This window comes from Symphalangus syndactylus, chromosome 11, assembly GCF_028878055.3.
Source record: "Symphalangus syndactylus isolate Jambi chromosome 11, NHGRI_mSymSyn1-v2.1_pri, whole genome shotgun sequence".
Lineage (NCBI taxonomy): Eukaryota > Metazoa > Chordata > Mammalia > Primates > Hylobatidae > Symphalangus > Symphalangus syndactylus.
This window is the reverse complement of record NC_072433.2, coordinates 118,566,627-118,593,723: the sequence shown is the minus strand read 5'-3', so window position 1 is coordinate 118,593,723 and position 27,097 is coordinate 118,566,627. Positions and strand designations below refer to the sequence as shown.

The window sequence follows — 27,097 nt, the reverse complement described above, 5'->3', positions numbered from 1 at the left end:
ACTAAATGGGCTTGGTGTTGTGTGCATATGCCTGTAGTCCCAGCTACTCAGGAGGCTGAGGTGGGACTATTGCTTGAGCCCAGGAGGTCAGGGCTGCAGTGAGCCATGTTCATGCTGCAAAAAAAAAGAGGTCACATGGTAAGGGAGGAAGCAAGAGAGAGAAACCAAGGAAGCCAGACTCTTTTTAACAACCCTCTCTTGGGGGAACCAACTGATTTCTGTGAGAGTGAGAACTCACTGCCCCCTCAGACAGGCATTGATCTATTCATGAGGGATCTACCCCCATGACCCAAACACCTCTTGCTAGGTCCTACCTGCTAACACTGCTATATTGGGGATCAAATTTCAGCATGAGTTTTGGCAGGGACAAACCACATCCAAACCATAGCAGCTGCTGTCCTTTGGCATGACCCATATCTACTGCTCACAACTCTACCCGTTGAGGAGATTTTTCCTTTTTCTTTTAAGGCCGTTCCTGAATGTGACTTCAATATAGCCTGTCAAAAAAAAGAGTTAATAGAACAGATCTGAGACTGCTGTCCTTAGGAAGACCTATTTGTAAAGTTGTCTTTTGGCGGCTGGCATCTGGGAACTTGGATTTCAGGAATGTTCCTAGCATTTCATAACTGATAAGAATTAAAATATAGACATTCTTATCCAGGGTTTACAGACTTTTTCGGTAAAGGGCCAAATAGTAAATATTTTAGGTTTTGTGGCCCAGATGATTTTTCTTACAACTACTTAACTCTGCTTTTATAGCATGAAAAGAGCCATAGCCAATAGGTAAATGAATGGGCATGGCTATGTTTAGCAATATCTCTTCTACCTACATGATGCCAGTAGCACCACTCCCTCAAAATTGTGACAGCCTAAAATAACTCCAGACATTGCTAAATATCACCGAGAGGGGAAGAATCAGTCCTGGTTCAGGACTACTACAATGATTTTTTCAGGTGGATCTTTACTTCACTTTAGATATTTCCGTCCTATCTTATGAAAAATGTTTTATATATTTGTCTTTTTTGTTGTTGTTTTTAGTTGTTTTAGGTGAAGGGTAAGTCTAGTTCCTTTTATTTTATCTTGACCTAAAGCCAAAGTCATTTCGACATTGCAGATGTCCTGACATGCCCCTAACCACTGTATCCCGAAAAACTTCACTGAAATGGCAGATCTTTTGAGTCTTCATAGTGTTTATCTCCCATCTTCTGGAGCCACATGTGTGTTACCAAGGACTCTAGGGTACCAGTCACCTCTAGCCCATTCTTTTGTTCATCCTGTCCAATCAGCATGATGTAATATATGTAAATAGATCAGGAGGTTTAGATGTCTGTCCCCCACCCAACCCTCACTGACTGTGTTATGACAGAGAGCGGGAGAGTTAAGAGTCCTAAGATAAAATGGTAAGTTAATATTGCCCTGCATGAATGCAGATTTTTTTCTGATCTTCTAATTGGAATTGAAAATAAAGTAATGGAAAGTAACACCATATCAGTACTTGAGGCTTAATCAGCTTCAGCAGCAATATTATGGCTGAGACTGCAGGCTATGATTAGGGCTAGAATTTGGTTCATTCTGTGGTAGTCTGCACAGTCATTTTTCAGGATCTGTCTGCTTTCTCCATGAATTAAATAGAATACAGTAGAAACTATTACCTCTGTGTACTTCTAAGTCTTTACTGGTGGCACTAGTCTTTATTCTGTGCCCCTCTGGAAGAAACAGTCTTTATTTACTATCTTGTTCTGGGGAATGGGGAGAGGTTTCCACTTGGCTTTTTTCATTGTGACAGCTTTTACCACACAGGTCATGGACCCATTATGGAGGGTATTCTAACTGCCAAGTATATAAATTCTAATTATAAACTGAGGGAGTGGGGAATGACCATTATTAGGTGGATCTGCAGACTCAGTGGCCCCACTATGAGCCACACTTTTGCCATGACTCTATTTATATTACCTGCATTCAGCAGGTTCTGGCTGGGTGGTTGGTTCTACCTCTTAGAGCCTCTGTTGGGGTCATTCTTTTAGTTCCATTCAGTTGGTAGCTCTAAGCTGCTCTAGGAAGGCATAACTTACATATCTAGTACCTTGGTGTTACTCCATATGGCCTTTCTGTCTCCCTAAGGCTAGCTGGGGCTTCTTCACAACATTAGTGGTCTCAGGGTACTTGGATCTTTTATACACCCTCACTTCTATTGTATTCTTTTGGTCAGAACAAGTCACAGAGCCAACCCACATCTGTGGGGAGGGCACATAGATTCCAGTTTTTGATGGGTTACTGGCAAGAGTGCATTGCAAAAGAGCATATGGGATAAGAAACACCTCTGTGGCCATCTTTGGAAATACAGTTTACCATATCAGTGCTTCATCTGCTGTCTTCTAAAATTTGGTAGACCTTTCTTTTAACCTATTCAAATCTTTATTTTTATATACTTAAACATCTTTTTCACTGTTATTTTCGTAAGGATTTAGCAGAAATAAGTGTGGTTGTTGAATTCACTGTGGTTAATTGGCAGTTGTTATCTTTGGAATTAGAGATGATTGCCGTTTTTTTTGTTTTTTTTTTTTTGAAATGGAGTCTCAATTGCCTAGACCGGAGTGCAGTGCTGTGATCTCGGCTCACTGCAACTTCTTCTTCCCAGGCTCAAGCCATCCCCCACACCTCAGCTTCCTAAGTAGCTGGGACTACAGACATGTACCAGAAGCCTGGCTAATTGTTTTAAATTATTTTTTGTAGAGGCAAGTTTCACCATGTTGCCCAGGCTGGTCTCTAACTCCTGGGCTCAAGCGATCCACCCACCTCGGCCTCATAAAGTGCTGGGATTACAGGCGTGAGCCACTGTGCTCAGCCTGATGCTTTTCTTTTCTTTTTTTTTATTTTTTGAGACGGAGTCTCGCTCTGTCACCCTGTCACCCAGGCTAGAGTGCAGTGGCGCAATCTCAGCTCACTGCAAGCTCTGCCTCCCGGGTTCACGCCATTCTCCTGCCTCAGCCTCCCGAGTAGCTGGGACTATAGGCGCCTGTCACCATGCCCGGCTAATTTTTTCTATTTTTAGTAGAGACGGGGTTTCACTGTGTTAGCCAGGATGGTCTTGATCTCCTGACCACCTCGACCTCCCAAAGTGCTGGGATTACAGGCGTGAGCCACCGTGACTGGCCTAGCTTGCTGCTTTTCTTAATGGCTCCATGTTGTCTTATTAACCTACTAGAAAACAAGTTGTCTTTAGTTTCTCCCTCACTACCCCCACTACTATCTGATAATTTTCTTGGCCAGTTGCATATCAGAGTGGGAAGGCAGTGTTTGGAAGTAGTTTGCCCTGGTATAAAGGCATTATTCTTCATAGGAAATAGGAAGTATGTTTTTTATAGCGAATTTAAGCTTGTCTGCCTTTAATCTTAAATGACATCAGTGGTACAATACCATTTGCTGTCAGGGATCTGTAGACTCTTTCCACTTTCTTCTGCTATGCCACTGCTCTTAGTTGAGGTTATACTATGTCATCCTGAGGTTTTTGTTGTTGTTGTTGTTGTTTTTTTTTTTTTTTGAGACGGAGTCTCACTCTGTCGCCCAGGCTGGAGTGCAGTGGCGCAGTCTCGGCTCACTGCAAGCTCCGCCTCCCAGGTTCACGCCATTCTCCTGCCTCAGCCTCTCCGAGTAGCTGGGACTACAGGCGCCCGCCACCACGCCTGGCTAATTTTTTGTATTTTTAGTAGAGATGGGGTTTCACCGTGGTCTGGATCTCCTGACCTCGTGATCCGCCCGCCTTGGCCTCCCAAAATGCTGGGATTACAAGCGTGAGCCACCGCGCCCAGCCTGTTGTTGTTGTTTTAATGCCTAGTTATCTGGGTGAGGAATAGAGAAAGATGTTCTGCCTCTTTCACAGAGTGAACAATAGGATTGTACCATTGGAAATCTTTTTTATTTAGTGGTAGATTATGTCATTTTGAGTCTCCTTAGAAATAAATTCTTTAGAAAGTCATATTTTAAGAGGAATATTGATAAACTGGGTCATCTCTAGAGATGTCAGCCAGGATATTGGATATCAAATATTTGGAGGCCACTAAAGAAGAAAAGTTTACATCTGCTTAAAAGTGAAATAATGAATTAATAAACTTTCATATAAAATTATGAATTTGGGGTTCTCGCATTTGTTTGAATGAATAGAGGCCATTGGTCACCTTGAAGAGGAGTTCCTTTGAGAGCTGAGGGATCTCTTCTCTGCCTTTTCAAATCTTTTATGATGCAGAGGTTTTATGGTTTTTCCATAGTTAACTGCTTTGCCATGAGTGGTTGTTTGCTTAAAATCAGAATTGTGGGGTGCCTTATATTTTAAACAGCATATTTGAAAAATAATCTAATTTTTTTCTTCTGTTCCACAGGACTTAAATACTATTTATTCTTATCTTCATGGAATGGAAATATTATCAAATCTCAGGGAACATCAGCTTAGGTAAGTGTGGTTCTATTTAAGAGCACACGCTGTATAGCCATTCATTCATTTATTCACCAAATATTTGTTAAGCACCTTTATATTCGTTATTGTTTTAAGCCCTTGGTATATACATTACAGATTCGATCCCTGGTTTCCTGGAGTTTATATTTTGGTAGGAGTGATTTTGGAGTTGGGGAAAAACACTGACAATAAAAACTGAATTTGTTTTTCTTATTTCATTTTTTCTTAGCCATGGGACCTTAAGTCAGAACTCACTTTTAACTGTGGTTTTGTCTTCAATAAAATAGGGGTAATGATACTATCTTTGTTGAAGTATTTCAAGGGTTAAATGAAAATAAGTACCTAAAGTAAAACACAGTGCCGAGGATGTGCCAGCTAGTAAAGACAAAACTCCTGTTATCTTTTTGTAGTTTGTGTTGGTATTTATTATGCCAAATGCTTCAGCTAGGTGTGGTATGTTGTATTATAGTGTTTTATTAAAGTGAAAGGAGCAGGAATCTTGATTTGGCCTAAGCTCCTGTGGACAAGACCCATAAACTTTCTGAACCTCATTTTTTTCTTCTGAAAAATGGGCTGGCTATCTGTCCTGGTTATCATATATCATTATGATTATATTTGTAAAAACACTTTCGAGTGCTATAAAACACTTAACTGTATAATATTGTAATTAAACGTGTGTTCCCACCACGAACAGCTTATCCAGTGACTTTTCCTGGGTTTTCATCAAGTTTCTGGTTATTGACCAGATTGATAAAATATAATTGTTAGGGATTTATTATTTATTATATATTTTCTGTATAACATAATTCAGCTGTTAGTATATGCCAAATAACTATATCAGGAAGAAAGAAAACTGAAAAATTAGCATTTTGTAATACTCAAAGTATTTTTTTATTGCAAACTGATTTATGTATTCAGCAGTTTTTTTGTATGTACATGCCTCTGCTAGTAACTGTTCTTCACACTGAGGATTCAGTAGTGAATCAGACAAATGTATATTTTTTGTAATGAAAACATTATTTGGTGTGAATTGACAGATTTGATAATGTACATAAAGAGTATTAAGGTTGATGCCACTGAATATTATCTATATTATTGCATTATGTATATATATAAAATATACATATATTTCTAAACTCTTTGTAGTTTAGTGACAACGTACTGGTAGATTTGGTCATTTTCTGTTGTAATTATAACAATTTGAAAAACAAAGTGTAAGATAAAATCTTCAATTTTTTTAATAGATTAATGTCTGCAAGAGCACGCTTTGAGAGATACAGTGGCAATCAGGTTCTCTTTTGGTAAGTATTTCCATAATTCACTTAAACTAATGACTTTTATGTTTAAATTTTAACTCTTACCATTGAAATTCATTTGATTCTGGGACAATTTATGTAGAGCACATTGAAAAATATTCATAGACCATGAAGTATATAACATACATAGAATACACCAAAAGTGTACAAAGCAATGAATTTTAATAAATATATACTAAATGTGTAATGACTACTCAGATGAAAAAAGAGATACCAGTTTTCCAGAAGGCTGTAATCAATGTTCTTTTGGAAAGGTAATCACAATTCTGACTTGTATCACTATAGGTTAGTTTTGCCACTTACTGAACTTGGTATAGAGAGAATCTTTTGGTAAGGCTTTTTTACTTAATAGATACCCAAATTTTTCTGTTTTTCCATGTGTTCTTTTTCACTGCTGTACAATATATAATTGTGTGCAAATAATGATTTGTTTGTCCCTTCCACTGTTAATAGTTGGGTTATTTCTAGTTTTCTTTTTGTTTGTTTTTTTTTTTGGGATGGAGTTTCGCACTTGTCGCCCAGGCTGGAGTGCAATGGCATAATCTTGGCTCACTACAACCTCCGCTTCCCAGGTTCAGGCGATTCTGTTGCCTCAGCCTCCCAAGTAGCTGGATTTACAGGCATTAGTTGCCACGCCTGGCTACTTTTTGTATCTTCAGTAGAGATGAGGTTTCACCATGTTGGTCAGGCTGCTCTCAAACTTCTGACCTCGGGTGATCCACCTGCCTCGGCGTCCCAAAGCACTGGAATTACAGGTGTGAGCCACCGCACCTGGCCAATTTCTAATTTTTAGTATTATAAATAATACAGTTTCTATTAACATTCTGTTATTTTTGTGCCCTGGTTGCTTACTCCTGTTGAGGATATTCCTAGGAATAAAATTACGGTCATGTGCCACATAACGTTGTTTCAGTCAGTGATGGACTATATGTCACAGTTGCCTGCAGTATTCAGTAGAGTAACATGCGATGCACATATGTAAACTAGGAGCAATAGGCTATACCATATAGCCTAGGTGTATAGTAAGCTATACCATCTTCTAGGTTTGTGTTAAGTACACTCTATGATGTTAGCACGATGAAATCATCTAATGATGCATTTTTCAGAAAGTATCACCATCATTAAGCAAGGCATGACTATAGTGGAAATGTACATGTTCAAATTCAGGAGATTGTGACAGTTTTTTAAAATTAGTTGTACCAATTTTTTTTTTTTTTTTTTTTTGAGACGGCTCTGTCGCCCAGGCTGAGTACATTGGCGCAGTCTCAGCTCACTGCAAGCTCCGCCTCCTGGGTTCACGCCATTCTCCTGCCTCAGCCTCCCGAGTAGCTGGGACTACAGGCACCTACCACCAAGCCCAGCTAATTTTTTTTGTATTTTTAGTAGAGATGGGGTTTCACTGTGTTAGCCAGGATGGTCTCGATCTCCTGACCTCATGATCTGCCTGCCTCAGCCTCCCAAGGTGCTGTGATTACAGGCGTGAGCCACCGCGCCTGGCCAATTGTACCAATTTTAATAACCATTAGCTGTGTATAGTTAAGTTCCAGTTGCTCTACATGTTTGACAACCCTTAATATTTGTGTTTTATTGTTTGCTTATTTTGAATTTTTGCTACTCTGCTGCTGATTACATTTTGTTAGTTCATTGTGATTTTATTTTACATTTCCCTGTTACTAATGATGATAAATGACATTTATGTTTCTATCAGGTATTTGGATACCTTCTTTTATTAATTGAGTTGTCTGTATCATTTCTATTGATTTGTAAAAGTTCTTTTTGAATTCTGAATGGAAGTCCTTTGTTGGGTATGTTTATTCTATTATCTATTTCCACTGTGCCACTTTTTTTTTTTTTTTTTTTTTTTGTTTTTTTTTTGTTTTTTTTTTGAGACGGAGTCTTGCTCTTGTCGCTGAGGCTGGAGTGCAATGGCATGATCTCGGCTCACTGCAACCTCTGCCTCTCGGGTTCAAGGGATTCTCCTGCCCCAGCCTCCTGAGTAGCTGGGATTACAGGCGCCCACCACCATGCCCAGCTAATTTTTTGTATTTTTAGTAGAGATGGGTTTCACCACGTTGGTCAGGCTGGTCTTGAACTTGTGACCTCAGTGATCCACCCCCTCGGCCTCCCAAAGTGTTGGGATTACAGGCGTGAGCCACCACTCCCAGCCTTCTTTTTTTTTTTTGAAATGGGGTTTTCTTGTGTTGCCTAGGCCAGTCTTGAACTCCTAGGCTCAAGAGATCCTCCTGCTTCAGACTCCCGAGGATTACAGGCATATGCCACTACCCTAGCTCTTTTTGCTCTATTATTGGCATCTTTTGAGAAAGAGTAATTTGTTTCTCAACTTATCCCCTTGTGATTAGGGCCTGTTGTGTCCTGTTTTAAAAAAAATCAAATCTTTCCTTTCTTCATGATTGTGTAGATTTTCTTCGTTTTTCCTCTAAAAGTTTGTTTGTCAAATATAGATCTACAATTCATCTTGGAATTGAGTTTTGCTTTTGCTGTGAGGTAGAATTCAAGATTTATTTTTCTTAATTTTAAAAATATTTATTAGTCATTAAATTTAATGAGAAACCCATCACGTTTCTTTTTTTCCTTCCTTCCCTCCCTCCCTCCTTCTCTCCTCTCTTCCCCTCCCTTCGCCTCCCCTCCTCTCCTCTCTTATCTTCTTTTCCCTCCCTCCTTCCCTTCCTCCCTCCTTCCCTCCCTTCCGTCCCTCCCTCCCTCCCTCTCTCCTTCCTTCCTTCCTTCCTTCTCGTTAGTTCTTTTCGTCTCGCCGTGTCACCCAGGCTGGAGTGCAGTGGCGCAATCTCGGCTTACTACAACTTCCACCTCCTGGGTTCATACGATTCTCCTGCCTCAGCCTCCGGAGTAGCTGAGACTACAGGCGCGTGCCACCGCATCTGGCTAATTTTTGTATTTTTAGTAGAGATGGAGTTTCACCACATTGGCCAGGCTGGTCTCGAACTCGTGGCCTCAGGTGATCTGCCTGCCTCGGCCCCGCAAAGTGCTGGGATTACAGGCATGAGCCACTGCGCCTAGCCTCATTACATGTTAACACAATTAACATTTATGAGAAAGAACTATTTTCATAAAAGATTTAATTATAGTTTAGCAAATCTAATATCTCTCTGACATTAGTTGGATTGTCATATCTGCTGCATTCAGTCTGTTGTGATATATTTTTTGAATGAAAGAAATCTTCATACAGAGAAGTTAAAAAAAAAATGCGGGGGAGGTTCTTTTCAGATAAGTTGGGTATTATTCTTTAAAACAGCACCAAAACTTGACAAGTTGCTTACAGATTGGTTTCAACATGGGGTCTGAGACTTTATCCATGAACTTTTTACTGTATTGCATTAGAAACAATTGGTCTATCTTGCACATTGAATCCATCATTTCTCTATGTTTGATTTTTGTAATGCGATGCGTTGGCCATTTGGAAAATATTGATGGTCCTGGTGTATGTAGTTTTTCTCATTTTGGCACTTAAAAAAATAATTTATCAAAAATGGCATTGCTGCCGGGCGCGGTGGCTCACGCTTGTAATCCCAGCACTTTGGGAGGCCGAGGCGGGCGGATCACGAGGTCAGGAGATCGAGACCATGGTGAAACCCCGTCTCTACTAAAAATATAAAAAAAATTAGCCGGGCGTGGTGGCGGGCGCCTGTAGTCCCAGCTACTCGGAGAGGCTGAGGCAGGAGAATGGCGTGAACCCAGGAGGCGGAGCTTGCAGTGAGCCGAGATCGCGCCACTGCACTCCAGCCTGGGCGACAGAGTGAGACTCCGTCTCAAAAAAAAAAAAAAAAAAAAAAAAAATGGCATTGCTAATATTACCACCAGCTTCTTACTGAAAAGTTTAGGGAAGTGCCAAGCTCACAGTAATGGATACAAATTTTCTAAAATGTAAATTGTTGATTGAAGGCATGGATTTTATTATTGGCAAGATTCATTAGGTATCCCTATGGACATCCAGTTGATCCAGCACCATTTATTGAAAAACTAGCTTTTTCCCTCCTGCACTGCAGTGTCCACTTTGTGTTAAATTAAGTGACCATGTATGTGTGTGCGTGTGTGTGTGTGTGTGTGTGTGTGTATCTGTCTGGTCTCTTTATTTTGCTCAATTGTTTATTGCTCATTTGTTTATTGTTTATTTTGCTCATTTGTTTGTTTTGCTTACACCTATGTTCATGTAAGTACTGCCCTGTCAACCTGCATAGTTTGAGTTCTTTTGTTTGTTTTGTTGTTGTTGTTGTTGTTTGTTTTTGAGACAGAGTCTCACTCTGTCACCCAGGCTGGAGTGCAGTGGCAAAAATCTCGGCTTACTGCAACCTCTGCATCCTGGGTTCAAGCGATTCTCATGCCTCAGCCTCCCGACCACCATGCCTGGCTACTTTTTGTATTTTTAGTAGAGACAGGATTTAGTAAAGACGGGGTTTCGCCACGTTGGTCAGGCTGGTCTTAAACTCCTGGCATCAAGTGATCCGCCCGTCTCTGCCTCCCAAAGTGCTGAAATTACAGGCGTGAGCCCCCACGCTCGGACTAAGCTGTGTATTTTGATATCTGATAGCATGAGTTTGTATTCAGTAAACTCAGGCTTGTACTCAGGCTTGTTCTTCAAGATTGTCTTGGCTATCACTGTTGCTTTGCCTTTCTGTGTAAATTCTAGAATCAGCTTGTCAATGTCCACACACAGTTATACACAGAAAGCCTGTGGGAGGCTGTGGGCTTTGGATTAGGATAGCATTAAATCCATAAATCAATTCAGAGAGAAATGACATTGTTGTTAAAATGAATCTGTCAATCTGCAAACATGTATATTCTTCCATTTATTAAGTCTTCTTTAATTCTTCACAATGTTTTTTTCCTACATAAACGGTTCTAGCAGTTTTTTCTGTAACACTTTTAAGATGTTTTATCATGTTCTTGCTTCTATTTATGTTGAGGAGTCAGTAATCGGTGTTCTTGTTACTCCTTTGCAGTTCGTATGTTTTTTCCTCTGACTGCTTCTGAGATATTTCTTGCTTTTTGCTTTTCAGCAGTTTTGTCTAATGTTGCTAGGTATGGTTTTCTTTGGATTTATTCTGTTTAGGGTTTATAGATCTTCATAATACCCTGATTTGATAGCTTTCATCGATTTTGGAAAATTCTTTGAGTGTTTTTTAAATTATTGCTTCTTTACTGTTTTCTCTTTCCTCCTTCCTGCTTTATTTTGTCTCATATTTCCTTTACACTGTTTTCCATCTTCCTGTCCTTTTTTCTTTCTGTGCTTCAGTCTCCCATTTTCTACTGCCTTGTTTTCTAATTTGTGAATTTCTGTCTTATGCTGTTTCTATTCTAAAATACCCACTCAGGTGAATTTTTAAGTTTTAATTGTAGTTTTTCAATTCTAGATTTTCATTTCTTTTTCATAGATACCAGTTCTTTGGTTGAATCCATCATCTGTTTTCCTTTTTTCTTGAATGTAATGAATATAGCCGGTTTTTTTCCTGTTGGTTTTAGGTTATTTCGTCTCATTTCCAGCAATGTTGATAATTTCTTAACTTTTTAATCAACACATTATAGTTGTACATATTTATGGAGTAGAAGTTGGTATTCCAATACAGTTATGTGTTATATAATGTACAAATTAGGATAGTTAGCATATCCATCACCTCATACATTTAATCGTTTTTTGGTGGTGAAAACATTCAAAAGCCTCTCTTCTGGCTATTTTGTAATATACAGTACTTTACTGTTAACCATAATAACCCTACTGTGCAATAGAACACCAGAACTTATTTTTCTTATTTTATTGTAACTTTGTACCCACTAACCAACCTCTCCTCATCTTTCTCTCCCACCTCCCCACTCCAGTCTCTGGTAACCACTGTTCTACTCCACTTCTATGGTACCAACTTTTTATTTTTTAGATTCCACGTATAAGTGAGATTCTGCAGTATTTGCCTCTCTATGTCTGTCTTATTTCACTTAACATAATATCCTCCAGTTCCATCCATATTGCTGCAAATGACAGGATTTCATTCTTTTCATGGCTAAATGATATTCTATTGAGTATATATACCCCATTTTCTTTATCTATTCATTAGTTGTTGGACACTTGGGTTGAGTCTGTATTTTGGCTATTGTAAAATATGGGAGTGCAGATATTTCTTTAACATACTGATTTCATTTCCTTTGGATATGTATCCAGTAGTAGGACTGCAGGATCACCTAGAAGTTCCATTTTTTTTTTTTTAGTAACCTCCATATTGTTTTCCATAATAACTACTAATTTACGTTCCCACCAACTGTGTATAAGTGTTCCCTTCTCCTGAAATCCTTGCCAACACTTGTTTTCTTTTGTCTTTTTGAGAGTAGCCATTCTCACTGGAATGAAGTGGTGTCTTGTGGTTTGGGTTTGCATTTCCCTGATGATTAGTTTATTTGAATATTTTTTCATATACCTATTGGCTATTTTTATGTCTTTTCAGAAATTTCTGTTGAGCTCATTTGCCCATTTTTAATCACTTTTTTTGCTATTAAGTTTTTTATATATTCTGGATATTAACCGATTGTCAGATGTATAGTTGGCAATTCTCTCCTATTTCTGTAGATTGTCTATTCATTTTGTCAGTTTTTTCCTTTGCAGTGCAAAAACTTTTTAGTTTGTTGTAATCAGATTTGTCTGTTTTTGTTTTTGTTGCCTGTGTTTTGAGGTCTTCACTTTAAAAATCCTTGCCTAGCACAGTGTTGTAAAGCATTTTTCCCATTTTCTTCCAGTAGATTTCATGGTTTCAGGTTTCACATTTAAGTCTTTAATCCATTTTGAGTTGATTTTTGTATATAGTGAGAGGTAGGATTTCAGTCTTATTCTTCTGCAAGGAGATATACATTTTCTAAGTGGTTTTGGCAGCTTTTTTGAAAATCAGTTGTCTGTTTAATTAATTCTGGGATATCCATTCTGCTCTTTTGGTCTGCTTTTATGTCAGTACCATGCTTTTTTGGTTGCAGTAGCTTTGTTGTATATTTTCAGGTCTATATATCTGTCCATTGCTGAAAGTGGGGTATTCGAGTTCCCTGCTATTACTATATTATAATCTGTCTTTCCCTTTAGATCTAATGATATTTGCTTTACAAGCTTGGGCACTCAAGTGTTTGGGGTGTGTGTGCTAATATATACCGTAAATATATATATGAGACACAAATATATATTATATAATGATTATATAATATATATTATAAATAATGTAATTGTTATATCTTCCTGTTGAATTGATCCCTTCATCATTATATAATCACCTTTTCTGTCTCTTTTTACAGTTTTTGACTTAAAGTAAGCATGGCTACTCCTGTTTGCTTTGGGTTTCCATTTGCATTGATGTCTTTTTCTATCCTTTAACTTTTTTTTTTTTAACGACGGAGTCTCGCACTGCTCCCCAGGCTGGAACACAGTGGTATGACCTTGGCTCCCTGCACCCTCCACCTCTGCTTGAACCTTGTGTTCAAATGATTCTTGTGCTTCAGCCTCCCAAGTAGCTGGTATTACAGGCACGTACCACCACACCCACCTAATTTTTGTATTTTTTAGTAGAGACGGTTTCGCCATGTTGGCCAGGCTGGTCTTGAACTCCTGACCTCAAGTGATCTGCCTGTCTCAGCCTCCAAAAGTGCTAGGATTATAGCCATAAGCCACTGCACCCAACCTCTATCCCTTAACTTTCAGTCTCTGTTTGTCTTTAACAGTGAAGTGAGTCTGTTATAGGCAGCATACATTTGGGTTTTATTATCCGTTCAGCCATTCTGTAACTTTTAATTGGAGGAACTTACCCAGTTACATTCAAGACTGTTATTTATAGGTAAGGATTTATTCCTGCCTTTGTGTTAATGGTTTTCTGGTTGTTTTATAGATTTTTTTTTTTTTTTTTTTGTAGCTTTCTTTCTCTCTTGCTCACCTCTGTGGTTTTGTGGCTCACTGTGGTGCTATACTTTGTTTCCTTTCTCTTTCTCCTTTGTGTATCTGCTGTACTTTCTTTCTTTATGTTTACTATAGAGCTAGCATAAAGAGTCTTGTTATAATGCACTATTTTAAGCTGATAGCAAATTGACTTTGGTCTCTGTATTACTCCATTCTCATGTTGTCATAAAGAACTACCTGAGACTGGGTAATTTGTGAAGAAAAGAGGTTTAATTTACTCACAGTTCCACAGGCTTCACAGGAAGCATGAGTGGGAGGTCTTAGGAAACTTACAATCATAGCAGAAGGTGAAGGGGAAACAAGCACTCCTTACCACGGTGGAGCAGGAGACAGAGAATGCGACGGGGGGAAATGCCACACTTAAACCATCAGATCTTGTGGAACTCACTATCATGAGAACAGCATGGGGGAAAATCTGTCCCCATGATCCTGTCACCTCCCACCAGGACCCTCCACTGACACATGAGGATTACAATTCGACATGAGATTTGAGTGGGGACATAGAGCCAAACCACATTATTCCACCACTGGCCCCTCCCAAATCTCATGTCCTTCTCACATTTGATAAACTAATCATGCCTTTACAGCAGTCCCCCAGAGTCTTAACTCAATCCAGCATTAACTTAAAAGTCCATGTCCAAAGTCTCATCTGAGACATGGGAAGTCCCTTCCACCTATGAGCCTGTAAAATCAAAAACAAGTTAGTTACTTCCAAAATACAATGGAGGTACAGGCGTGGGGTAAAATGCTCCTGTTCCAAATGGTAGAAATTGGCCAAAATAAAGGGGCTTCATGTCCCATGCTAGTCCGAAACCCAGCAGGGCCATCATTAAATCTTAAAGCTTCCAAATAATCTCCATTGACTCCATGTCTCACATCCAGGGCACCTTGAGGCAAGTGGTGGGCTCCCAAGGCTTTGAGCAGCTCTGCCCCTGTGGCTCTGCGGGGTACAGCCCCTGTGGCTACTTTCGTGGGCTGGCGTTGAGTACCTGTGGCTTTTCTAGGCTCCTAATGCAAACTGTGGGTCTACCATTCTGGGGTCTGAAGGACAATGGCCCCTTTTTCACAGCTCCACTAGAGAGTGCCCCAGTGGGGACTCTCTGTGGGGGCTCCAACCCCACATTTTCCCTCTGCAGTGCCCTAGTTGAGGTTCTCCATGAGGGCTCTGCCTCTGCAGCAGACTTCTTCCTGGACATCCAGGCATTTTCATACATCCTCTGAAATCTTGGCAGAGATTCCCAAACCTCAACTTTTGACTTCTGCATACCCGCAAGCCCAGCACCATGTGGAAGCCACCAAGGCTTGAGGCTTGCAGCCTCTGATTCAATGGCCTGAGCTATACCATTGGCCCCTTTTGGCCACACAGTTTTAAACTAGCAAATCTTGTGAGAGTTCACTGTAATGAGAACAGCATGCAGTAAATCTGCCCCGGGATGGAGCTGGAACAGCTGGGATGCAGGGCACCATGTCCTGAGGCTGCACAGAGTAGCAGGGTCCTGGGCCCAGCCCATGAATCATTTTTGGTTGGCCTCTGGGCCTGTGATAGGAGGGGCTGCTGGGCTGCCTTGAAAGACTCTGAAATGCCCTGGAAACATTTTCCCCATTGTGTTGGCTATTAACATTTGGCTCCTCTTGTGCACATTTCTGCAGTGGGCTTGAATTTATCCACAGAGAATGGGTTTTTCTTTTCTACCACATGATCAGGCTGCAAATTTTCTAAACTTTTATGCTCTGCTTCTCTTTTAAATATAAGTTCCAATTTCAGATAATCTCTTTGTTCATGTATATGAACATACACTTTTAGAAACAGCCAGGTCACCTCTTGAATGCTTTGGTGCTTAGAAATTTCTTCTCCCAGATACCCTAAATCATGTCTCAAGTTCAAAGTTCCACAGATCTCTAGGGCAGGGGCAAAATGCCACCAGTCTCATTGCTGAAGCATTGCAAGAGTGACCTTTACTCCAGTTTCCAGTAAGTTCCTCATCTCCATCTGAGATCACCTCAGCCTGGACTTCATTGTTTATATCACTTATCAGTATTTTTGTCAAAAGCGTTCAACAAGTCTCTAGGAAGTTCCAAACTTTTCCACATCTTTTCTGTCTTTTTCTGAGTCCTGCAAACCATTCCAGCCTCTGCCCGTTACCCAGTTCCAAAGTCACTTCTACATTTTCAGGTATCTTTGTAGCAGTGCCCCACTACTACTAATAATTTGTATTTCTATTATTGCACATATAATTATAGCAAAATTAGAAAACATAGGCAGTGAGAAAAACTTCATCTGAAACTTTGTTGTGAAGAATAAGAATGTTTTCTCTGTGGTAAATTCCTTGGGATAACATTGTGGAGCTAAAGGTTATGACATCCTTTTGTGGCTTGTGCTGTGGATTCCTATATTGATTTGGAAAAAGGGTTGTGGTGATTTTGATTTGTGGTGTTAGTAAGCAGTGAATAAATTTTTATCACAGCCTCTGTAAAATGGATACTATGTGTGGATTTGGTTAGTATTTTAGAGTTGTTTTCATTTGCATTTTGTGTTTACTAGTGACTCTGTGTTCTGTGTACCTGTTAAGAATTTCTGTTTTTATCTTTTGTTCATTTGCTACTTGAAATAGTAATGCGTTTCTGTGAGTACCGATACCTATTACAGGTATTATCTTTAATCGTATCACATTTGAGAATTATTTTTTGTTCATCTTTTTGTTATATTCAAGTTTTAACTTGTATGGGCTAATATACTTCAGAATTAAATGTTATTTTCTTCTACAAGTGTGATATAATTCTTCTCTGTTTTCTTTTTTTCTGGGAAACATGTTTCTTAATTGCTTTCTTAGCTTTAAAGCTTTAATTAAAGTGAAATTTATTTCAAGGAACAGTATAAACAATGATTGTTGTTTTTTGCTAAAATGTATTTCTAAAATACTTTATTCACTTTAAGTATTGGTGTTTTATAGTATGTATCTTAAGATAGTGATTATACTTTTATTTCACGTAAATGTGGTCTGTATAAAACCTTAGGCAACTGGCAAAATATCCCAAATTTCCAGGTAGTGTTACTTAATTTTTAATTATCTGTACTATTACCAGAATATATTTCATATTGAATTCATATACATATGGGCCAGGCACGGTGGTTCATGCTTGTAATCCCAGCACTTTGGGAGGCTGAGGCGGGCGGATCACGAGGTCAGGAGATCGAGACCACAGTGAAACCCCGTCTCTACTAAAAATACAAAAAAATTAGCCGGGCGTGGTGGTGGGCGCCTGTAGTCCCAGCTAATCCGAGAGGCTGATGCAGGAGAATGCCGTGAACCCGGGAGGCGGAGCTTGCAGTGAGCCGAGATTGCGCCACTGCACTCCAGCCTGGGCGACACAGCGAGACTCTGTCTCAAAAAAAAAAAAAAGAAAAAAAAACCTTAAGCAACAGGCAAAATATCCCAAATTTCCAGGTAGTGTTACTTAATTTTTAATTATCTGTATTATTATCAGAATATATTTCATATTGAATTCATATACATATGAACATGTGTGTTATTTTGCTCATTTATTTACTTATTTATTTAAACAGTTCAGAAACGATTGCCAGATGTTGGTATATCCTGCTTTCTGGATCTGTGCTTGTGAAAGGCTCCATGGTCTTGCCTCCTTGCAGGTACGTTTACATTTGCTGCTTAGTGCATATGGCAGGCAAAGTTAATGTTAAACTATTTTATATAGGATGTATATTTTCTTTCAGTAAGTGATACATCTTTTAAATGTCTTTGCTTGTTGGCACCACTGGAAATACTTGGCAGGAATCAGTTAATCTTTTGTTATTTCTGAGGGTATAATCTGTAAGCTTACACCATGACATGATATCTTTTTCCTGTTTGAAAATTAGTTTTATGGGGCTGGGCGTGGTGGCTCACACCTGTAATCCCAGCACTTTGGGAGACTGATGCGGGCGATCACCTGAGGTCGGGAGTTCGAGACCAGTCTGACCAACGTGGAGAAACCCCGTCTCTATTAAAAATACAAAATTAGCTAGGTGTGGTGGCGCATACCTGTAATTCCAGCTGCTCGGAAGGCTGAGGCAGGAGAATCTCTTGAACCCGGGAGGTGGAGGTTGCCATGAGCTGAGACCACGCCATTACACTCCAGCCTGGGCAACAAGAGCGAAACTCCGTCTCCAAAAAAAAAAAAAAAAAAAATTACTTTTATGTACGATTTGATCTGATTTATCTAATGGGTTTTTGATTCATTGCTATTACTGGGTATAGAGAGGTGATATAGTAGTTAAGAAATTGGTTTTGGGGGTAAATCAACTAGGTTAAAATTCTGATTTCATCACTAGTTATGTGACTTTGGACAAATTTTAGTTTTCTTGGCTGAAAAATGGGAATAATAATGGTACCTACTTAAGTATTGTCATGAGTATTAGGAAGCTACTACAGATACTCTCAACAGAAGTCTATAAGGGTTCACACTCTGGAGCCAGACTTCATGAGTTCATATCTGCTCTACTATTTCTTGGGCAGATTACTTAATTTCTTTGTGCCTTACTTAGCTCATTTGTAAAAGGAGCATAATAATACAGCCTCTTTCATAGCATAGGCTAGTTCTGAGAAATAAATGACTTACTCTACATAAAGCTCTTAGAACAGTACCTGGCTGTTAGAAGTAATTGTTAATTATTATAACTATTAGGTAAAAGAGAAGGGTGGTAGAAAGAAGGTCAGTTGTGGAATTCTGTTAGTAATTATTAAGATTTTAGGGCCTCAACGTATGCTTCAGTGACATAAAAATGTAATTTTTAGTGACTTTTTTCCCATTATGTTGAGAAGAAATTTCTAGGCTTTCAAAGTAAGACTTTCAATTGTAGTTAATTTAATGGCATAACTGTTTAACATAAATATCAGGATATGGGACATCTCAATTTAAATATCATTTTAGAAGTCATGCCTTGACTCCTGAAACTTTACATCATTGGCCTTTGGTTAAATGAAATGTGCTAATTGACCAGTTGAATAACACATGTAGTTGACTGTATTTATAAATATATAGTAGTTCTTGGTTTTTTTGAGCCTTTTGGCCATTGTTCCTTTTCCCTATATTTGTGAAACTCACATTAATGAATTTGTATTGCTAGTTCCTGAGAACTGAATATGCTGAATTGATACTGCCTACAGTTATATTTTAAGATTATTAGTATTTTTCTGTTGAACACTCCTGCTGTTCTGAATGGTCAAGAATTTGTTGCGAGGACTTTTAATAGCCCTTAATCAACTGCAGTAATTCATTACTAGTTTGTGATCAAGACAATGAAGTTTATCTTTTTAAGTAAATAATCCGAATGTTTGAGATTTTAGAAAAAGTCATGGTATGCATTAATGTAATCATAAACTTCACAGCAAACATGATTATGGAAGTTTAATCTTTATTCTAAAGAATAATACTGATGAAGGAACTTGTATCTTTTGTGTGAAAGATTTATAATAGGCTATTGTAGGTTCATTTTTAGGATTTGTGAGTTACTGTAACAAACTACCTAGAATAATGCTTAGCATATATTAAGCACCAAATAATTTTTGGCTTCTTCAGTCAGAATACAGAAACCATACCATAATTGGAACAGGTGAAGTTTGATTTTTTTATTATTATTATTTTTTAAATTTGAGACAGAGTCGCTGTTGCCCAGGCTGCAGGGCAGTGGCATGATCTTGGCTCACTGCAAGCAATGAGTTCTGGGTTCAAGCAATTCTCCTGCCTCAGCCTTCCGAATAGCTGGGATTACAGGTGTGTGCCACCATGCCCAGCTAATTTTTGTATTTTTAGTAGAGACAGGGTTTCACCATGTTGGCTAGACTGGTCTCAGGCTCCTGACCTCAAGTGATCTGCCCGCCTTGGGCATTACAGTGCTGGGATTACAGACATGAGCCACTGCACCTGGCCTGAGCAGGTAAAGTTTAATTTTAAAATTAAACTAGTTCAAGGGATTAGCTACTAAGAAGGATAAAGCAGAATACCCTGCAGCTGAGGGCGAGTTCCCAAGGACAAAACAAACTTGAAAGGGAGACCCCTTCCTTATGACTATAGAGTTGAGACTTTGTTGAATAATGTCAGTTGCAGCCCAATAAATAGCAGAGACATTCAGTGGGTTGCTCTGGGACAGAGCTGGTCCACAGTCGTCTGGTCAAGGCTGGCAGGAATGGGAAGGGAACTGCTGACCAGGAGTGGCACGTAGGAGACCCCCTTACCAGGATGCAGATGGCCCCTGCAGCTGGGGACAGGAAACAGAAGCCCTCCCAATTCCAGAGGAAAGACTTTCTTACTGTGGTATTCCTCTAGCGCCCTCTGCTGACAAAGCTGTAACATTTTCAGCTAGCAAAGGAGAACATTTACACAATTCACATCCTTATCACAAACAGGGCAATAAAGGATAGATTTGAAGCTGAGAGCCAGTATGTTTGGAGAGGCAGTAAATAACTGTCACAGTCCACTCCCCTGGCTGCTCGGCTTCCTTATGAATGCTTCTAAACACACTTGAAATTCCAATCAACAATCTGTGTCTACCTAACAAGACAAAACTATCCTTTGTACAAATGAAGTTCTTACCCTGTCCCCCAAATAAGGAGACACACAACCACAACAATCATTGCTAGCTATATTTGTATATAATCTGTCACAGTGCCTCTGAATATTCTGTTAACTAAAGACTACCTTATAAAGTTTACCTTCAATATCTCATACCATATATATAGTAAGCAAAGAGAAAATGTAAAAAGCTACTTAACACAGGGACACAAGGCTATAGTTGGTATCTCTGTCCTTCACTACCCATTCAGTATTTCTTGCCTTAACTAAAACTTCAGCTGTTCTTTGTCCTTTACTTTGTGGTTGGAACAAAACTTTAATTTTGATGTGTCTTCAACCGTCCTGCCTTTTTCTTGGTTGCTGTAGTTTTTCATTAACCTTTTTTTATTTTTATTTTTATTTTATTTTATTATTATACTTTAAGTTTTAGGGTACATGTGCACAATGTGCAGGTTTGTTACATATGTATACATGTGCCAGGTTGGTGTGCTGCACCCATTAACTCGTCATTTAGCATTAGGTATATCTCCTAATGCTGTCCCTCCCCCCTCCCACCACCCCACAACAGTCCCCGGAGTGTGATGTTCCCCTTCTTGTGTCCATGTGTTCTCATTGCTAAATTCCCACCTATGAGTGAGAACATGCGGTGTTTGGTTTCTTGTCCTTGCGATAGTTTACTGAGAATGATGATTTCCAGTTTCATCCATGTCCCTACAAAGGACATGAACTCATCATTTTTTATGGCTGCATAGTATTCCATGGTGTATATGTGCCACATTTTCTTAATTCAGTCTATGATTGTTGGACATTTGGGTTGGTTCCAAGTCTTTGCTATTGTGAATAGTGCCGCAATAAACATACGTGTGCATGTGTCTTTATAGCAGCATGATTTATAGTCCTTTGGGTATATACCCAGTAATGGGATGGCTGGGTTAAATGGTATTTCTAGTTCTAGATCCCTGAGGAATTGCCACACTGACTTCCACAATGGTTGAACTAGTTTACAGTCCCACCAACAGTGTAAAAGTGTTCCTATTTCTCCACATCCTCTCCAGCACCTGTTGTTTCCTGACTTTTTAATGATGGCCATTCTAACTGGTGTAAGATGGTATCTCATTGTGGTTTTGATTTGCATTTCTCTGATGGCCAGTGATGATGAGCATTTTTGCATGTGTTTTTTGGCTGCATAAATGTCTTCTTTTGAGAAGTGTCTTTTCCTGTCATTTGCCCACTTTTTGATGGGGTTGTTTGTTTTTTTCTTGTAAATTTGTTTGAGTTCATTGTAGATTCTGGATATTAGCCCTTTGTAAGAAGAGTGGGTTGCGAAAATTTTCTCCCATTTTGTAGGTTGTCTGTTCACTCTGATGGTAGTTTCTTTTGCTGTGCAGAAGCTCTTTAGTTTAATTAGATCCCATTTGTCAATTTTGGCTTTTGTTGCCATTGTTTTTGGTGTTTTAGACACGAAGTCCTTCCCCATGCCTATGTCCTGAATGGTAATGCCTAGGTTTTCTTGTAGGGTTTTTATGGTTTTAGGTCTAACATGTAAGTCTTTAATCCATCTTGAATTAATTTTTGTATAAGGTGTAAGGAAGGGATCCAGTTTCAACTTTGTACATATGGCTAGCCAGTTTTCCCAGCACCATTTATTAAATAGGGAATCCTTTCCCCATTGCTTGTTTTTGTCAGATTTGTCAAAGATCAGATAGTTGTAGATATGCGGTGTTATTTCTGAGGGCTCTGTTCTGTTCCATTGATCTATATCTCTGTTTTGGTACTAGTACCATGCTGTTTTGGTTACTGTAGCCTTGTAGTATAGTTTGAAGTCAGGTAGCATGATGCCTCCAGCTTTGTTCTTTTGGCTTAGGATTGACGTGGCGATGCGGGCTCTTTTTGGTTCCATATGAACTTCAAAGTAGTTTTTTCCAATTCTGTGAAGAAAGTCATTGGTAGCTTGATGGGGACGGCATTGAATCTATAAATTACCTTTGGCAGTATGGCCATTTTCACGATATTGATTCTTCCAACCCATGAGCATGGAATGTTCTTCCATTTGTTTGTATCCTCTTTTATTTCATTGAGCAGTGGTTTGTAGTTCTCCTTGAAGAGGTTCTTCACGTCCCTTGTAAGTTGGATTCCTAGGTATTTTATTGTCTTGAAGAAATTGTGAATGGGAGTTTACTCATGATTTGGCTCTCTGTCTGTTCTTGGTGTATAAGAATGCTTGTGAATTTTGCACATTGATTTTGTATCCTGAGACTTTGCTGAAGTTGCTTATCAGCTGAAGGAGATTTTGGGCTGAGAGAATGGGGTTGTCTAGATATACAATCATGTCATCTGCAAACAGGGACAGTTTGACTTCCTCTTTTCCTAATTGAATACCCTTTATTTCCTCCTCCTGCCTAATTGCCCTGGCCAGAACTTCCAGCCCTGTGTTGAATAGGAGTGGTGAGAGAGGGCATCCCTGACTTGTGCTAGTTTTCAAAGGGAATGCTTCCAGTTTTTGCCCATTCAGTATGATATTGGCTGTGGGTTTGTCATAGATAGCTCTTATTATTTTGAGATACGTCCCATCAGTACCTAATTTATTGAGAGTTTTTAGCATGAAGGGTTGTTGAATTTTGTCAAAGGCCTTTTCTGCTTCTATTGAGATAATCATGTGCTTTTTGTCTTTGGTTCTTTTTATATGCTGGATTACCTTTATTGATTTGCGTATGTTGAACCAGCCTTGCATCCCAGGGATGAAGCCCACTTGATCATGGTGGATAAGCTTTTTGATGTGCTGCTGGATTCGGTTTGCCAGTATTTTATTGAGGATTTTTGCATCGATGTTCATCAAGGATATTGGTCTAAAATGCTCATTTTTGCTTGCGTCTCTGCCAGGCTTTGGTATCAGGATGATGCTGGCCTCATAAAATGAGTTAGGGAGGATTCCCTCTTTTTCTATCGATTCGAATAGTTTCAGAAGGAATGGTACCAGTTCCTCCTTGTACCGCTGGTAGAATTCGGCTGTGAATCCATCTGGTCCTGGACTCTTTTTGGTTGGTAAGCTATTGATTATTGCCACAATTTCAGAGCCTGTTATTGGTCTATTTAGAGATTCAACTTCTTCCTGGTTTAGTCTTGGGAGGGTGTGTATGTCAAGGAATTTATCCATTTCTTCTAGATTTTCTAGTTTATTTGCGTAGAGGTGTTTGTAGTATTCTCTGATGGTAGTTTGTATTTCTGTGGGAAATACTAGGCTCACAGACGCTTTGAAGGATGAGAATACTGGAATTTATTGGGCAAAAAGGAAAAAGGGGAAACAAGAATTCTCTGCAAAACCAGATTCTCCTAGTATGCTTCCTCCCTGGCAGATTGAATCCCAGGTACCATGCAGGAAGAGGAGGGGCCGGGCTCTTCCTCACAGCAAAGGGCACAAACTTCTGTGGCTCCACCCCTGTGTGTGCTTCTTCCAGGGCGCAGGCCAGTTAGAATTTTTCTGGGAGCCCCTTTGCACTTGACTGTCTGAACAGGGTGTGCCTACATTAAGCTTTGTTAATTCCAAGTTGCATTCCAAATTGATGCACTAATTTACACACCCACCAGTGGTGTGTGAGAGTTCCCATTGTTCCACATTCTAACCAGCACTTAGTAATATAAGTCTTTTCACTTTAAAGTTTTTGGCTGCTTAATTTCAGTCATTCTTTTCAATTTTATAGTTTTGATTTGCATTTTAATGACTGCCGATGAATACATTTTCATTAGATTGACTTTTTTTTTTTTTTTTTTTCAGATAAAGTCTTAGTCTGTCACCCAGGCTGGAGTGCAGTGGCGCAATTTTGGCCCACTGCAACCTCCACCTCCCAGGTTCAAGCAATTCTCCTGCCTCAGCCTCCCAAATAGATGGGACCACAGGTGCGTGACACCACGCCCAACTAATTTTTGTATTTTTAGTAGAGACAGGGTTTCACCATGTTGGCCAGGTTGTTGTTAAACTGCTGGCCTCAAGTGATCCACCTGCCTTGGCTTCCCAAAGTGCTGGGATTAGAGGCTTGAGCCACCACACCCAGCCTAGAATGACCTTTTTTGTAAAGTGACTTCTCCGGTCTGTTCCTCATTTTCCTAATAAGTTGTCTTTTTGTTTTTGAGATGTAGAAATTTTTTATATATTCTGAATAAGAAACCTTGCTTGGTTATTTTTGTTGGAAATACGTTTCCCCACTCTGTCTTATTCATTGTCGTGTTCATTCTGTTAGTAATGTCTTTGGATGAACACGAGCTCTTAATTCTAATGTAGAAAAATTTGTCTTTTCTGTTTCTGAGGTTGTGAACCCCAAAAATCTGAGACAGGTCTCAGTTTATTTAGAAAGTTTATTTTGCCAAGGCTGAGGACGTGCGCCTGTGATACAGCCTCAGGAGGTCCTCATGACATGTGCTCAAGGTGGTCAGAGCACAATTTTGTTTTATACATTTTAGGGAGACATAAGACCTCAATCAACATATGTAAGATCAGCATTGGTTCAGTCTGGAAAGGCAGCACTGCTTGAAACAGAGAGGGGGCTTCCAGGTCATGGGTAGATAAGAGACAATTGGTTGCTTTTTTTTGGGGGGGGGGATGGAGTTTTGCTCTTGCCGCCCAGGCTGGGGTGTAATGGCGCGATCTCGGCTCACTGCACCCTCCATCTCCTGGGTTCAAGCTATTCTCCTGCCTCAGCCTCCCCAGTAGCTGGGATTACAGGTGCCCGCCACCACAGCCTGCTAATTTTTATATTTTTAGTAGAGATGGGCTTTCACCATCTTGGCCAGGCTAGTCTTGGAACTCGTGACCTCAGGTGATCCATCCACCTTGGCCTCTCAAAGTGCTGGGATTACAGGCATGAGCCACTGTGGCCAGCTGGTTGCTTTTTTTTGTTTGTTTGTTTTTGGTTAGCCCCTCCAAAGGAGGCAATCAGATACGCATTTATCTCAGTGAACAGAGGGGTGACTTTGAATAGAACGGGAGGCAGCTTTGCCCTAAGCAGTTTCCAGCTTGACTTTTCCCTTTAGCTTAGTGATTTGGGAGGCTCAAGATACTTTGCTTTCACAAGGTCATGGAGATATGTACGTGTGTGTGTATATATATATATATATATATATATATATATATATGTACATATACATATATATATACACACACATATATATATATACACACACACATATATATATATTTTTTTTCTTATTTTCTAGAACTTTTCTTGTTTTCCTTTCACAGTTAAATCTGTAGTCTACCTGGAATTGAGTTGTGGGTATGGTATAATGTTGCGTCGTTTTCCATGGGGATACCTAGATGTCCTTTTCTTACTCATTCAGTGCCACCTTTTGTGTAAATCAAATATCCACATATGTGTGTGCCAGTTTTAATTTTCATATTTTTGCTGAATAATGATGTTGAACACTTTTCCTTATGCTTATTGGCCATTGCTTTCTGTTTTTTCTTTAATAAAGTATCTCTTTAAGTTTTGTTTGCCTGTTGTAAACTCCTGCTGTTTATTACTGTAACTGTCCAGTGGATTCTTCCTGCCCACTTGTACAGACAAAACCAATTCACTGAGACCATGGCATTGTAATAAAGAGTTTAATTGACACAAGGCTGGCCACGCCATGTGGGAGATGGAGTTATTACTCAAATTCACCTCTCCCAAAATTTGGAGGTTAGGATTTTTTAAGGATAGTTTGGTGGGCCAGGGAATCTGGATTCTGGGTGAAGCCACAGGACTGGTCAGTGGGAGGTCTGTGGGTCCTGGTGGCCACTGATGAATCATCAGAAATGCTAAAAACCTGAAAAGACATCTCAAAAGGCCAATCTCAAATTCTACAATAGCACTGTTACTTGCAGGAGTAATTGAAGGAGTTGCAAATCTTGTGACTTTTGGAATAATGACTGGTAATCATTTATGTCTACACCTTAGCAGAATTCAGCTCCTCATCCTTGTAATCTGGTGGTCTGTCTTTCATTAGCTTTACAAAAATGGTTTAGTTATCATTTAAACTATAAATGTTTCCCAAAGTTAGGGTGGCCAGGGCCAAGGAATGATTGGGGGCAGTTTAGAGTTAAAGGCAAGATGGGTATTGGTTAGATCACATCTCTTTCACTGTCATAATTTTCTCATGGTTATAACTTTTGCAAAGGCGGTTTCATTGTTATTCTATAAGAATCTTTCTACATCCAGGATGCAAGCTGTCTGTTAACCATTTTATCCCATTAATTTGGCTTGCATTTTTGTTTATTTTTAAAACTTTATTGAAGTATAACTGACATACACTAAACAGCATGATTTACAGTATACAGTTTGATAAGCTTTGGCATATATAAACACATGTAAAACCACCAGTATTACAAAGATAATAAGCTCTGTCACTAGAGAAAGTTTCCTTATGCCGCTTTGTAAACTTTCCCTCTCATAGTTAGTTCCCTGCTCCCTTCCTTGGTCCCAGGCCGTTACTCATTTTTCATCAATGTAAATTAGTTTACATGTTATAAAATTTTTGTGTAAGGTGAAACATACAGTATGTACTCTTTTCTCATTCTCATTCAGCTTCTTGTACTCAGTAAAATTATTTTGAGGTTTATCCATGTTATGTGTATCAATATTTCATTTCTTCTTAATGCAGTGTTCTCTCATGGATGTTAACAGGAAAACCAGACTCCGTAAAATATTTTAAAGAGATTTATTCTGAGCCAATATGAATAACCATGACCAGGGGAAAACACAAATTCAGGAAGCCTTGAGTAAGTGGCCCTAAGGTGGTTGGGTTACAGTTTGGTTTTATACATTTCAGGGAGGC

The 27,097-nt window shown here is 39.3% G+C and overlaps 1 protein-coding gene across 7 annotated transcripts in view; it reads left to right on the top strand.

Annotated features, from left to right (window-relative positions):
- RAPGEF6 (Rap guanine nucleotide exchange factor 6) overlaps window positions 1-27,097 on the top strand; it is a 218,444-nt gene that overhangs the window by 27,087 nt on the left and 164,260 nt on the right. For 6 of the 7 annotated variants that reach the window (XM_055299339.2, XM_055299340.2, XM_055299343.2 and 3 more), the window contains exons 2-4: window positions 4,377-4,447; window positions 5,695-5,751; window positions 17,286-17,369. In XM_055299339.2, coding sequence (XP_055155314.1) covers window positions 4,377-4,447; window positions 5,695-5,751; window positions 17,286-17,369 — 212 coding nt within the window. Of the gene's footprint in view, window positions 1-4,376; window positions 4,448-5,691; window positions 5,752-17,285; window positions 17,370-27,097 lie in introns of those variants that run through there. The other variant, XM_063612392.1, reaches the window with a different exon arrangement.